The sequence below is a fragment of the Fusarium oxysporum genome, chromosome 8 (genome assembly GCF_000149955.1).
Source record: "Fusarium oxysporum f. sp. lycopersici 4287 chromosome 8, whole genome shotgun sequence".
Classification (NCBI taxonomy): domain Eukaryota; kingdom Fungi; phylum Ascomycota; class Sordariomycetes; order Hypocreales; family Nectriaceae; genus Fusarium; species Fusarium oxysporum.
This window is the reverse complement of record NC_030993.1, coordinates 2,059,619-2,073,966: the sequence shown is the minus strand read 5'-3', so window position 1 is coordinate 2,073,966 and position 14,348 is coordinate 2,059,619. Positions and strand designations below refer to the sequence as shown.

The 14,348-nt window shown below is 48.0% G+C and overlaps 5 protein-coding genes across 9 annotated transcripts; 3 read left to right on the top strand and 2 right to left on the bottom strand.

The window, feature by feature from the left end:
* Positions 1-1,803: 1,803 nt before the first annotated feature.
* On the top strand, positions 1,804-4,506 carry FOXG_03305 (uncharacterized protein). Of its 2 annotated transcripts, XM_018380969.1 has the most exons (3): positions 1,804-2,917; positions 2,974-3,071; positions 3,123-4,506. In XM_018380969.1, exons 1-3 carry the CDS (start codon positions 2,681-2,683, stop codon positions 3,874-3,876), a joined length of 1,089 nt encoding a protein of 362 aa, XP_018237360.1. In that variant the 5' UTR covers positions 1,804-2,680; the 3' UTR covers positions 3,877-4,506. The 2 variants fall into 2 exon arrangements, with proteins under 2 accessions (XP_018237360.1, XP_018237361.1); XM_018380970.1 differs by having other exon boundaries at positions 1,804-3,071.
* FOXG_18529 (uncharacterized protein) lies at positions 3,939-4,477 on the bottom strand. Its single transcript, XM_018398643.1, has one exon. The coding sequence runs from the start codon at positions 4,362-4,364 to the stop codon at positions 4,035-4,037; it is 330 nt and encodes a 109-aa protein (XP_018237362.1). The 5' UTR covers positions 4,365-4,477; the 3' UTR covers positions 3,939-4,034.
* Positions 4,507-5,147: 641 nt separating the features above from the next.
* Positions 5,148-9,087, top strand: FOXG_18528 (uncharacterized protein). The gene has a single exon (XM_018398642.1). It carries the CDS (start codon positions 7,169-7,171, stop codon positions 7,526-7,528), a length of 360 nt encoding a protein of 119 aa, XP_018237359.1. The 5' UTR covers positions 5,148-7,168; the 3' UTR covers positions 7,529-9,087.
* A 1,217-nt stretch (positions 9,088-10,304) lies between these two features.
* Positions 10,305-13,359, bottom strand: FOXG_03304 (uncharacterized protein). 4 transcript variants are annotated; one of them, XM_018380967.1, is made up of 3 exons: positions 11,938-13,340; positions 11,673-11,872; positions 10,305-11,607 (listed from the first exon to the last, which is right to left on the bottom strand). In XM_018380967.1, the coding sequence occupies exon 3, from the start codon at positions 11,499-11,501 to the stop codon at positions 10,650-10,652; it is 852 nt and encodes a 283-aa protein (XP_018237357.1). In that variant the 5' UTR covers positions 11,502-11,607; positions 11,673-11,872; positions 11,938-13,340; the 3' UTR covers positions 10,305-10,649. The 4 variants fall into 4 exon arrangements, with proteins under 4 accessions (XP_018237357.1, XP_018237358.1, XP_018237355.1 ...); XM_018380968.1 differs by having other exon boundaries at positions 11,673-11,877; positions 11,938-12,950; XM_018380965.1 differs by having other exon boundaries at positions 11,673-13,359.
* FOXG_03303 (uncharacterized protein) lies at positions 10,446-13,934 on the top strand. Its single transcript, XM_018380964.1, has 2 exons — positions 10,446-11,926; positions 11,979-13,934. Exons 1-2 carry the CDS (start codon positions 11,805-11,807, stop codon positions 13,006-13,008), a joined length of 1,152 nt encoding a protein of 383 aa, XP_018237354.1. The 5' UTR covers positions 10,446-11,804; the 3' UTR covers positions 13,009-13,934.
* The last annotated feature ends 414 nt before the right edge of the window (positions 13,935-14,348 follow it).

Genomic DNA, 14,348 nt, shown 5'->3' with positions numbered 1-14,348 from the left:
TGCTTGAACGTGCTTTGAGATTTCGCCTCGTACCTGATGAGTATCTGTCATCGGCGCCGGTGGTTGGAATCGGCGCCGAGAAATCAAGACCCCTGTTGATGACTGCAAAAGCCCTGGACCATTGCGCTGGAATATCGCAGCTTACAAAACAGCGACAACTACCGTGACTAGCTTGACTGAAGGTTGCAATTAGGAACGGAATTAAATATCGGTCCGCCAGGTATGTATGGCTGGTGAGGTGTCGTTTTGGTTGTGCAACGGCCGCACAGCGTGGCCATGAGAACCTTAACAAGGTCGCGGGATCATAACATCCTTGCCTGTCAGTGGGAGTCTGCAGTCTGGGAGCGCGAGAGCCCTTGTTACGGGGTCGCGGGTGCACATCTCATTTCTTGAAAGATGGAGATGGATGGCCCTCCGTCCCCCCCCAAAGGAGAGACGCAATCGCCATTTGTCATTGGGTTCCAGGAGAAAGTTCTTCTGTTCTTGGCAACCCCGAGCTAAACTAGCGACCATCCGCTGTATTGGTAATGTGGATATTGACAAGAGAGAGAAAATGAGATGAGATGGAATCACCCAAAGCCAAAAGCCAAGGTACGTAAAGCGGCCCCGAAGATGACGGAGGTCGGTCGCGCGGGATGCCGACAAGACTCCGTACCTAACTCGCTCTAATCAATCAAAGGGCCCAAGGCTCATTCTCAAGCTCACCTTACCCTTCTAGAAGCACCAAAATTCGGTCAGTGGCGACAACAGCGGTGGAAGTACGGCAATAAGTGGACAGGATAGGGAGATGGGATCCATCTTTCTACCTCCATAGGTACATGTGGGTATTGATTGATTGGGCCTCCCTCCACCTAACTGATCAAGATGCAGTTTCTGGGCAGCTGGGCAATGCATCGTAGCGAGCGAGATGGCCTACAGACCTTGCTTGGATGTACATAATAAGGATGATGCATCAGCAACTTGTCTGTTGATCGAGCACGATGACGAGATCGGTCTCGGGAGTAGACTATGTAAGAAGAGGACAAGAATTATATATACACGTATCTAGAAATAGCCGCATTATTCCCTGTGGGTACGGTCTTACACACATCCAATATCTTACAATTTTAGTGATTGTGTTGGAATTGTTGTACAAAGTAATCAAGTCCGAGATTGTAGGAGCTCGACTGGGTCATCTGCACCTCCAAACAATAAGCATCAATCCGTCTTACTGTACATTGCAGTGTAGCAAGTGTAGCGTTATGTAGCGCAATTAAGTACCATTTGCCGTTCTGAAACCAGAAACAAAGCTTCAAAAGTTCAACCATGGCCAGAGCCAGAGCCAACTGGTACGGCAGTCAGCGATGCATTTAATCCTTGCGAGTGATTTGATATTATACGCAAAATACGCGCTCAGTGACAGTCTCCGTACTGTAATTGTTGTATAGCCACAGGGAAAGGGGATCGCCAAAAACACCCCTAGCAGCTAGCTCGCTCAATGCTCGTTCTCGGTCTCGCACCCTGATGCTGATCAAGGGCATGGCATTGGGTTTGGTTTGGCTTGGCTTGGCAGAGACTCATCATACACTCATCAGCCTCGCTCTTATGCTTTAAGTTTTGGGTACAATTTGCTTGCGCCCTGAGAACGCGTTGTCCCTCATTTTGATGGGCGCCCAATCAATTTGTATTTCCAACGGTTTACTCAAACTGATAACCCCTTAGGTTATGTTAAGTTAGGTTCAGTGTAAGCACCAGCAGTTGGGAAGCACCCAAGCCTCCCGTCAGCCATCACCATCATCGCCGTACCACCACAATCAATCAATCAAACAATCAATCTGTCAGTACGTACCTCACATTCTCTTAAGTCCGCCGCCGTCAACGCGGGCGGACTTTTAGGTCGCTCCAGTGCCTCAAACTTCCAGAGGATCCACACCATCACATCAACAGAACATCAACATCCATCATCTGCGGATCCATCTCGACCCCTGCTAGCCTCGACTCCCTGGACGATCCCTGTAACATGGAGCACTCTAGCACTTCTCTCGCCTTCTCGGACATAATGACCACGCCGACCGTTAACTACACGCCCTCCATTCCCAGTAACTCACTCATCCTCACGGGCACTCACTCACTCGTAACTCATACCGCAGCGCGCGGGCGGAAACTTCCTTTGCACTCTGATACCTGATGTACCTATTCATACTGGTTGGTTATTCTACAGTCTACACCCTACGAAAACCTTCCGACCGCCGTGGACCGGGATCGCTCGTTCTCACATAATACATAACTCAAATCCATAATAATTCAAGGCCCTCTCTTTTCTCTTTAGACTCTACGCATAATTCACTTATTACTGTCCTGTCGCCAAGTCACCTCCAGTCACACAAGATCCAACCTTGCTTGACTTGACCTGCCTTGGCCTCGCCTACAACTATTATTAAGCTGCTCGAACCTTTCTTTTCTTTCTTCCCCTCTTCCACTTCAGCTTTCATATCTATTATATACAGACATCACCACCCACTCCTGTCCCAGGTGCTTGGTACTCTACTACTACTACTACCACCAACACTGGCTTACACATACTGGCTTACACCACTCAACATCCACCCAATCCAAACACAACCCACAATCTGGATTGTATATCACCTCAATCAACTTTGCTTGGCATATCATAGTCATATTAGCTATAACTACAGCAACAATGGGATCAGGTAGCTTACCATCTCCTCCCGCCGAGGATCATAAGTCGACCCTCTCTCGAAAGAGCACATCGTCAAGTTCCAAGTCTGTCAAGCCTGTGCACCGCACTTCCAAGCGAGCCAGCTCAAGTGCTGCTACAATTCACCACCACGACCATGTCACACATACAACTGGTATGGACGGCCGACATAAGCGTGTGTGGAAGGCTTGTGAAAGATGCCGAATGAAGAAGACCAAGGCACGTTTTTAGTACTACAGCTCTTTAACCCCACCTCTCACTAACACGAACTCAAGTGCGACGGTGAATTCCCATGCAAGCGATGCAAAGACGACGGTCTAGTCTGCACAGCTGGTGTACGAAAGAAGATGGAATACAAGCAATTGCCTAGAGGGTACGTGCTCAGATTTCCCAATTTGGTCTGCATCTCACTTACACGCAATAGTTACGCCGAGGTTCTCGAGAACACACAATTCGCCCTCATTGCTACAGTCCACAAGCTCTACTCAATGGTTCGAAACAACCAGTCTTGGGATTTGGGAGAGCCCGAACTCAACGACCGCGGCCAGCCCGTGATCCACAACATCGCCCAGAAGCTCGGCTGCATCCGCCCTAACAGCGATATCGACCTCCCTGTTCACTCAGTGTTCCCTGAAGACGAAGCTGGTATGGCTGAGCTGGCTCGACAGCTCGAGGATCAACAGAAGGAGCACGAGCCTGCAAAGGAAACCATCAAGGACACCGATTCATCCGTGTGCAACCGAACCGAGCGAGCGTCATCATCGGAGCTCGACCACTCCGACTTTGAGCACGACTATCGAAGGGCCGCCTTTGGTAACACCAATGCCATGACCCTCTCACCGCAGAGCTTCACAGGCAGCGCCGACTTCGACTTCGCCCCTCCACCACCCGAGATAGATGCTTCCAGCCTGTTCCCCTCGCAATCGCCCGCCATGAGCAACTTTCCCGCCTGGACAATGACCAAGCCCCAGCCTAGCGACCTTACCATGCAATTCCTACAACAGCAGCAACAGAATGGCATGATGGCAAATATGGACTTGCTGAATCAGGGCCTCGTCGAATCAGAATTTGGAACAATCAAGCCTCATGTTCTGTCATGTCCCAACCCCGAAGTTATGCTGGGCATGGGCGATCCCATGATATATTCTGGCTACGATGGTGAACCGATGCGACTATAAACACTTGACTGTACAATACTATAGACTTGTTTACGGCCATCTTTGTTACGTCAAAATTTGTCACGCGGCACGGTGTTTATCGGGATTCAATTTTTTCTGGGCTTTCATTTCTTGTTTGGGTTTATACCCTTGGGGGTTTGGTGTTAAAAGGCACGGTTTCACCTCACACGTGTGAGGTTCGGTGCGGCGTTGTATGTTTTCCGACTGCCGACGGGATATGGGAATACTTGTACAAAGCTCCCCAGCTCGACGCCACGACAGGACAGGATAGGGCAGGGCAACGTGGTGATTTGGAGATTGCATGATACAGAGAAGATGGATGTGGAATGACAACCACGAGCACGATCATGGCACAAGCCTTTTGTAGCACAGAGAGCTAAAGTTGAGACAAAAATAACGCCATTGGAGGGAGAACATGATAGGATAGGAATAGGGCTTTGAGAAGGATGCATATTTTGGATAGACTTGTACATATCATATGGATACATACCTAATCCGACTCCCTAAATTATCAGATCAGATTGCCCCATCGCTACTGAATTGTACATGTCCATTGCTGTCTCATCACATATCTCATTGTCACTGTGGGGATGCAGTCACATCAATCTTACCATGCCCTTTCAGTCGCCCGCAAAAGCATATCGTTAATCCTTTAATACTTTATTACTGTATCTAATAAGCCACAGGCACATCAACCCCCCTCCATCAGATCATAGAGCATTTGACCACACGTCACTTTGAGATGGTCTCGACCGACTCTTTGCTTGGCAATCCCTGGTCCCCTTTCTTCTCTCTAGTTCTTTGATTCGGGGCCCTTTGAAGATCCATAGCGCAAATCACCGAGCTGTCAAATTCCGGTCCCTTGCAAATGCCGTGGACACACGTACACACACTTCTAACATTTGCCCGAACTAGGCACGGACCATTTGTGATTGATCGAATTGGTAAACGTGGTTATTCTTAACGGTTATGGTTAAGCTAATCAATGAATCAGCTTTGCTAGGGTGATTGCAAATCAAGCTCGACCTTGATGAGAAACAAAAAAAGGCCGAATGCATGATAAAGAATTATTCTGTTATCATTAGACAGTCAGTCTTAGACTGCAGCTAAGCTCTAAAAAATAGCACGTCAATGGCATATTCTAAACACACACCTCTCTCTCTCTGCTTATTTGGTGCTAGCACGGAAACCCGGAGCTAAGGCGCAGAGCCTTGGGAATCTCTATTGAGAAAGATGCACGTTGAGCCGTAAATCCGGCAGAGCTGTAATGTGCCGGTGACCAACGGCCAATGACCCGTAGACTCGCATTCCCCTTTTGTGCTAGATATTAACGTTAGTCCCCATGGGCATAAGAGTCATCATCCATCATCTGCAGTCCCACGAGGGAAGTCTCTGCGTGATTGGCTGCTTTGGTGTATCCTATTGAGGCTGCTGGGTACGGTAGACGACGAGGTGGATATGATTGGAAATTTGACGATACTGCTTACAATAGCAGAACATCTAGAAATTCGACTGTACGTACATTGTACGGATACTGCGCGAGGTAGTGTCGAAAAGACTGCCAGTCTGGGTATAAGATCCATTGGGTTAAGGGGCGGCCGAATTGATGACTTATTAGCTACGGGTTGAGTAATACACGCGCGAGACGGGCTGATATGAATTCCGCTGGCGCCCTTTTACTGAACTAGGCGTACTGTCCACGGATACCGCTGCGGGTATTTGGCTTGTCACAGAGCAACAAAAACGCCATTCGAACAAGGTTGGGAATGTGTGTCACCCAGCGTCAGCCCTAAGTTAAGGTGCAGTTGGTGATGCGATGTGCTGTTGGGCGGGCGACCAAGACCCGTGTCGGACCAAACAACGGACGAAAGAGACAGACATTTGAAGCTGACGCTTACTGATGATGCCGCCCTCTAGTGGCATTTATTACAAGACGAGCTCATCCTGCACTGAGTGACTGGACTGCACTTGACTGCAAGCGAGTGCCCCAACATACGACAGCATCATCATGATTACACACCAACACCATCCATGGATTGCTACAGTAGCAAAAGGCAGTGAGTGGGACTGTACCACAACAAACAGTGAACAAACTTTATTATGAGAGGAGCAATATCATTGACAGACAGTCAACTCAATAGTTAACAAGGTTATTCATGGCGTCAAGAATCCTTGTTGAGAGCGAAAATAGTCAGGAGGTGTCTTTCTTGTTCTGAATCTGTCATGTTTGCGTTTCGCGGTGCGGACTGATTTGATTGTCCGCGGGGCACTTGGGGCTCCGCGGACGCGGACTGCGGAGTTGGAGATCCAACCTCGCATTCGCCCCGTCTCATCTCAGACTCTCAGACTCAGAGTCTGAGACTCAGAAAATCAGAAACAGACCCAAAAAGAAAAATGGGGGGTCAAACTGGGGTCCGGCTTTCGGGCTTTTGCTACCCTCCGGCTGCTGTGGGGTTAACGGACGGTGACGGCCTCGGCCAACAGGCGGGTTAGGGTTGGGATGGGATATGAATGGAGAAAAAGGAGCTGGATAATAAGGGGTAAGAGACATTCGATTCACATCATACCAGACAGATCACATCAGATCAGATCAGGTGTGTCGCTTGAGACTTAGGACTGTTTGCCTTTTGGGGATAATGCTTTGTGTGGTAGATTCAGGGTTTGACCTCCTTCTCCTTGTTCGGCGATGACTCTTTGGAGAAATCTTTGCGCGATCCAGATTGAGTAGATCAGATTGCGCTACGCCTTGCGTCTTTGCCTTTGCTTTTGCCTTTCTTTGTCTTGGACTTGAGCATTGAGTTTCAACCATCAGGTAACGTTCGTAAACTAAGCGAATTGCGTGGGATGAATCAGGTGTCGATCGACACAGCTACATTCTTCGCAAAGCTCGTTTATTATTAGTCTTTACTACGTTAGGTTCTACTCGAGAAGTCAATCATGATCTCACACCCAATGCAGAACGACTGCCCAATGCGTCTCAATGATCTGAGGCTGAGGGAATATTCGAGTTCTCTTTCGAGATACGCGTTTTCGCATAGTCGCATTGTGACATTGGGGATGCGATGCAAAATCACAGAAAATCACATAAAAGGTCACATGTGGGCCTCGCTCGTTACGGCCACGCGGTGTAGATGTGGGGCCGGGATGCGGGAGCGGCGGGCAAGCATAACTCCCGTGCCGCACATGGCAAGAGCGATGCGATGCGAAGCGAAGCGATGTGATAGCGATAGCGAGAACGATATGGGAGGGTTTCAGTGATGGACATACAAGATGCATTATACGTACCAGCAACATGTTCAATTCTCAGCATGTTTATACCTTGAGGCCAGATCAACTCCAATATACGTACCTAGTAATCATGCCGACTGTGTACTCAACCTTGATGATTCACAACCAGGGTTTCACACAGATCGGCACCTCAAACCAACATTTTCAACTTCATTTTCGTATGTACGCATGCATGTTCAACACCGAGTCCAAGCCTCATCCAATACATACAATACATACAATACCGGTACTCACCCTCACCTCACGTTACACCCGCAAGGTCCCTGTCATATTGAACCATACTCGTTCAACTCTTCCAATGATTCCCACCAGTTTCCGAACACACCCCGCAGCTAAACTCGTTCTCAAACATGGCAAGGCATAGCATCCATCGTTTAACGTTAACTCAAGCCAAGTCTCTCATTTCCCTGACAGAGAGGCTCAGACCGCCCGTCCACGTATCACCACGACAGCCAAGGCACTTGGGGGAAAACTCTACCAAGCAAATACGCCGTACTACGCAGGTAGAGGCCGTATTCGACTCCCCGATGAATCAGCGGGTGCGCGCTACATGCAACCCGTTTTGGGTAAACCCATTCGACCAATCAGGGTCGTCCTGACCCCCTGCCTGAAGTAAGTAAGCTCTGGTCAAGGTCAAGCTGTGCTGTGTCGAGAGGGCGCACCCACGCACGTGCATGGAATGGACTCAAGGACCCGAGATACGAAATCCCCCTCCCAAACTCTGTTTACGTGGAACAACCCGAGAATGAGAGGCAGCCAAGCCTTGGGAACATGTCTTGTCTTTTGGCGGCCCTGGCCTTGGCCTTGGCTCGGTCAATGTTCCCCCTCGGTCTTGGCTGTGGCTATGGAGGTTGCTGAACCCTTGAGCGACAAAATAATAGCGACAGCTTGTTAGACGGACGCCTTTTGATTATCGGGTCCCGGCGTTTGAAAGTCAGTGTCGCGCAGTTGATTTGTCCGTAAAAACGCATTGCGTATGCGGGTCGGGCTTTGCTATTCTCCGCGTAAACATTTTGCATCCTCTGAAACTCTCTCATGGATAAAATGAGTACGCGTATTGGTTTTAGTGACTGACAAGGCTTCAAATTGTGGCCGAGCATATTCAAGTCGAACCATCTGATGTTGACTGACTGCAACTATTCCTATGCCTTGCTCATCAAAGCACTCATCGAGTTGAACTGTACCTATTAATGTTTCTTACCACCATGTTCGCTTCGTAGGCATTGGATATGACAAGATACCCTCAAAACCTAGCTTCATAAACCCCGTAGATCTAGTGCTGACTTCATCTGCTGGCAAAGTCTGGAACCCAATCAGAAAATAGGATCTACGCTACATGTATTTATTACTACATGATATCAATGTCATGCTTGTAAGCCCTCATGTCAGCCACGTTGAGCTGGCGCCAACACTGCAATTGTATTACTTTCTTGTCCCCTGTTAGTAAAGTCGGCCAACAGATAGGAGATTTATTGATATTCAACTTTGAGTGGAGCCCGAGTGAGCATATGTATCCGAGAAATGTCCCAACAAGGAATGGATTTCGAGTTGTCAAGAGAGGAAGCATGAAATTCGCCTATTCTACTGTCATGGTTTTATGCCCTTAGATGAGATGCTCCCTTATCTTATGAAACGACACAGTCAGGAACATATCCATCACGGCGATAGTGAGATCAAGAACTCCTAGCATGAACCTCTGTTGTGTATGTAGACATTATACAGAGAGGCGTTGATTTAGTGGTGTATCCTCGCTAGTGCACAACATAATGATCTTGGTGAGATTTCACAAAGAGGGAGTATACATAGCCCATAGGAGAACCAAAAATAGTACGATATCGTACTGAATTGAGGGTTGAGATCATAATCCAAGTTCCGGGTGAGAGGTCTACTTGATCAAGGTAAGAGATGGGACTTTGCTGAAACAGTTTGTGTCTTGCTCATGACTCTACTTTGGCACTTCACTCCCACTCAGCCCGTCTCTTTCCTCATGTTCAGTACTCTACATACTCCGATTACAGCTATAGAGGAGGCATGGATGCTTTCAAAGTCCGCTTGAAGTCTTTGATGCTATCGATGTTTTCCTGATATGGGAAGGACTGTTCGTTTACTGGCCGAGGAACTCTCATAGACTCGAGGATCGAGATTGAAGGCACTCGAGTAGGGTACTTATTCCTATTGATAATGAAAATCTCGGTATTCTCGAGATAGAACTCACAGTACGCCACCATATTATATCACTACCATAGACCAGTATCCTTATATTCTTATCTAAAGCGCAATACTCTTACAGCATCTGGCATTATTTGCTTAGCTTGCAAGAATAATCCCTCCATTTAAGAGAGTCAGGGTTGATGCAAAGCTAAATGATATCTGTAAATACTTCCTGGCTGGCTACGTATAGGTAACGGTTATCGAAGGGACTAGACTGTCATGATCGAGAAGGGGCCGAGTTAAACTAAAATCGGCATTTCTACACCTGCTGGGTTAGAAATAGATGCCCGAGTATAGCGTTTTATTGAGATACACTTATAGCTCTGTTGGTAGTCAAATGGGAAGATGCCTTTTCAGACTTGGTGGCCACCTCTGTGACTTCGACACTCAGCTGGAAGACTACAATCCTCAACCTGATTCGCAAGAAGAAGACAGTATCGCTTATATGATATTATCTTGCAGGATCTTATTTATTTACAAGCACCGAAATAGTTATAAGAGCCGTCCTGCTAGTAGAGGTAGTTGTTAACCTCACGTACCTCAAACAGTCATTGACTTGCGTCTATACTCATTAAAGAAAGTTGTCACTAGCATTTCAAGATCCCCTACATGTATGAAATATGGAACTTGCTGTCTTCCTCATCAACGAGCAACTAACTTTGCCATATATCGGTTGTTGTTGTGCCTGGGAATGATAAACTCTTACCATCATCTGTGGCTGTGTGCATGTAGGGCTCAGGAGTATCAAGAACCAATCTTAGGCTTCCAAGCTGCCTGTAGAGCCAGTAGACAGCATGTTGAGAGCGACTCAAGGTATTATATAGAGACATTTCAAATATGTCCACGTTGTAAAATTGAGCATATGGGTCTGGGTTCTAGGAACATATTTGTCTTGAAGGGTAGATCACAAGAGTTTGAATCCATAGCACCGTTATATTGAAGCATGATAGTTTTCAAGAAAGCACCTCAATTTCTAATGGGAGTGTAGTTTCGGTATGGTTGACTACATGGTACTGTAAAAACCTGATCGAGGCTTCACGCTAAAGGCACCTGTTTGCATCAGAGCATGTCGCAAGTTACATTGTATACAATCGCAGAGAACGTGCCGTAGAATTTTCGACATTAAATGATTAAAAGGGCCACCCTGCCAAGGCAATAACAAGGGCCAGGTAGCATTAAAAATGCTAAACGCCCCTACCCCTATTCCGTGCCCCATATGCTCACAACGCCGACCCTATCGTGATATCTCATATCTTCATTCATGTTCGCATCTCTTAATTCTTGATATCCAAAACTTGCGTCAACACACCCTCGCTCGCTCTCCACCAGCGAGCTCTCTCCTCCAGGTCATCCGCTGCACCACCCAAAGCGGCCTCCTTTCTCCTCCTCGCCTCACGCGCAGCAGTCGCGCTATTTTGGCGCTTGTTCTCAAGAGGCTGCAGTTCAACACGAAGTCTTTCAGCCTCCTTTCTCTTCCGAGGGACCTTGGCTTGTAAGGACTCCAGCTCTCGCGCGAGTTCCTGCTGTTCGAGCTTGCGTTGGTTGACAAGATCCTGAGTTTTGGCTAGAGGCAGATTCATGCTGGGGGCGGATCCTTCTGGGGTCTCTAGTTCTGTGCGTAATTTTTCAATTCGCATTTCCAAATCCTCGATCTTTGTAGGCATCTCACGCAGCTTTGCCGATTCAAGTTGCACATTCTCGTACTTCTGGCTAAGCTCGATACCTCTCCTCTCAAGATCTGCCACCATATCCGCCACTTCCGTCTTTAGCTCTTTGAGTTGCTTCTTGGCAACGGCGTTTTCCTTTTCAAGCTCCAGATTCTCTTCCATTGTGACAATCATTGGTGGGTCGCCGACAATGGCTCGGATGAACTTTTCCTTTGTGACTTGTTGCACATATGAAAAGCGCAGTTTGGCGAAGAGTTCCTTGTAGTGTGCTAGATCGGCTGTTAAGCCTGCGGGAGTTGGCGCGTCAAAGGCTGAATTTGATGCATCTGATGTTCGTTGCCGGGCATCTTGAGGCCTTGAGCTTGAGATGGGTTCACTTAGTTTTATAATTGAGATTTCTTGTGATGACTGAAGTTTGTTCAGGGTTTCAAGAACCTTTTCTGGGTCTGGCTGACTCATTATGAGTAGAGGGACGGGAATACCGTGACACAATAAGACCAATTATTAGGTTCGTGATAGAAAGTTGATTGTGTTTAGTTGGACGCGGATATGTTTACTTCGAAACCTAATTTGGGTTAGTGGAATACCGTTTGGGCCACAGGCGGTGTGGAGGGGCAGAAGACTGCTGACATCAATGCATAGCACTTCTAGCCAAACACAAGAGCTGCAACCTCAACTTACAACCTCTTTTTGGCGCAATTTCGGGGCGATATACATATCTTGCGACTGGCGCGTCTCCTGAGCTCTCGAACCCGATCAACGATGTCAAAGAACGACGAAATTTTAACCGATGATTATGTTGCGGACCTCTTGGCGCAAGAGGCAAGCGACTGCTCTCTCAAATATTCAGCCATGGGTATGGAAGCATATCGCACGAATAAGAAGTAATACATACACCCACCAATTCTGGCAAGTCTGTTGCTGACATGGCTTCAGACCTGCGAATATGATGAAACCCAACACCCGATTTCTACGACACATTATAAAGGATACCGACAATCACAACAAGGCGCTGCTAGCCAAAGAGGCCGCCGAGTCCAAGGCACGGCTCAAGGATCTCGAGCGCACGGAAGAAATCAAGCGGCGCAAGACAAACCCGAGTGTCCATGATATTCGACGGCGCCAGATGGGCGATATTCATGCCATCCTAGGCGGCAAGAAACGGCCAAGAAATGAAGATGAGGCTGGCCCTTCTTCAAGGAGAAATTCGCAACGTACCGACAAGGATCGAAAGCAGGAACGCGAACATGACCAGAAATCAGACGACCTTTTTATAGATAAACGCAGCGAGCGGCGACGACAGGGTCGACTGTCGCGCGACGATCGTCGCGGTAAGACTGACGATGAATCGAGACGGTCGGATAGGTCACGAAGAGATCACAGACGGCGCGATAGATCACGGAGCAGAGACAGAGCTTCCGAAGAAGAAGGGCATCATCGTCGCAGTCATAAACGGAGAGACAGGTCTAGATCACCTTCAAGCCGACGACGGTCTCGATCGCCCAGGGAATCTAGGAGTTGGCATCGACATCGATCGCCTCTGGAAAAGAATGAGGACCGCAAGCGGAAGGAAGAGGAAGAAGAGGGATCGGATGCTATGGAAGATCTGATGGGACCCGCACCGCCCCCGAAATACCGGGGTCGAGGAACAGTGGGAGGGTCCTCGGGTATCGATCGACGGTTTTCAGACACATACGATCCCAAGACTGACATACAAATGGATGAAGATGAGGTTGGCAATGACTGGGATGATGCTGTTGAGGCGTTTAGAGACCGCCAAAAGCTACGACAAAATCAGGAGCAACGTCTAAAAGACGCCGGTTTTGCAGATGAGCAAATACAGCGTGCGAGTGGTGCAGATGAAAAGTCTGCGGAAAGTGTGCAATGGTCCAAGGCTGGGGAGAAGAGGGCTTGGGATGTTGGCAAGGTGATCGGGTCAGACGGAGTGGCCCAGCCAGAAGTTTAGTTGAGCGTGGGTACGACCAACAGACTGGATCGAGTTTATGAGCCGAGACAATGATTCACAGATGATGATTGGATATAGCGTAACATTCACTGCCTTGTTTTGAGGGATTGCTTTGGGCGGGTTGATCAGGGAGGTAACGGCCTTTTGGATAAACATGGACGTACAGCGGAGTTCAAATAGACGCATTGGAAATAGGACACGCGCGTACTAATGAAAAGGCTAGACGAATGTCACAACGAAGCCTCCACTATAGCCCAAACCGGTGCTATTAAGGCAGAATCACAAGTCACTGAAGTCAGTACCTATGTACAGACGCACGGATAGAATCACAATACAATCAGAATTACAAAACTGAATTCGGTGCCTGGATCCGGGCAAGCCAGAAGTGGCATGGATCAAAAACGCCATGTTTGACCAGATCGCGGTGGTGGCACAATTACACGTCCGGTTCTGGCAATCCCTAACTTTGAGGCTGGATAGCGGTAACGCCGATGAAGCGATGCCCAAGCCCGACAATCACAAGTCATTAATTTAACTTGAATACAAGCTTAAACTTGATTTAAAGATACAATCGAGGATGAGGTTATCCCTTTTGCCCAAGGGATTGTTGATCTCAACCTCAAGCAGCCCCTTCAGCTCTTTAGCCCTTTGGATAGGGAGAAGTGACGAACAAACAAGGCCAAAAAGCTTGGTCGACGCACGTCCAAGGGAATCAATCAATAATGGATCTATTTTAAGGTCAACCAAACGAAACGTGGAGCTGCATCTGCAGACCCGTTACGTTGCCGAGGCAGGGCAGGGTTAGATTTAGATCAGGTACGAGAGAGGGATCTTTGTTCAGGCCGTCTTTATACGAGCTTGATTGGTGTATTCGTATCTTGTGTTGCGCAAGCACTTTGAGGGTCGATCATTGGAGGTAGCGTAATATGAATGGATGGCTCCGCGGGCCTCCGCAGTCCGCCGTTAGAACCCTAGATATGGAGAACACAGCTGAAGGCTTAGACTTGGTCACTGTGTCTGATTGAAGGGACTCACCTGACGCTCTCACGTGTCAGAAGCTAAAAAGTTGTTAACATCATTAGCCGAGAAGAGAAAAGAGGCTCCTAGAAACAACCACATCATCTCGTCTCATGCACGGAGCATAGAGAATGGAGAATGGACGTAGCCGACCGTTTCACCGACAGCAAAACAAAACACGCGACTTTGTCAACACACTACGACGCTGCACCTGTGCCTAGAGCATGTAGGTTTCTGTTCCTAGCGAGCAAAGTCAATAAACCAAAAATTGTTGGTTTGTTGCACAGCAACTCGTCCAAGGCTTTGCAGCCTCGAGTCACGAG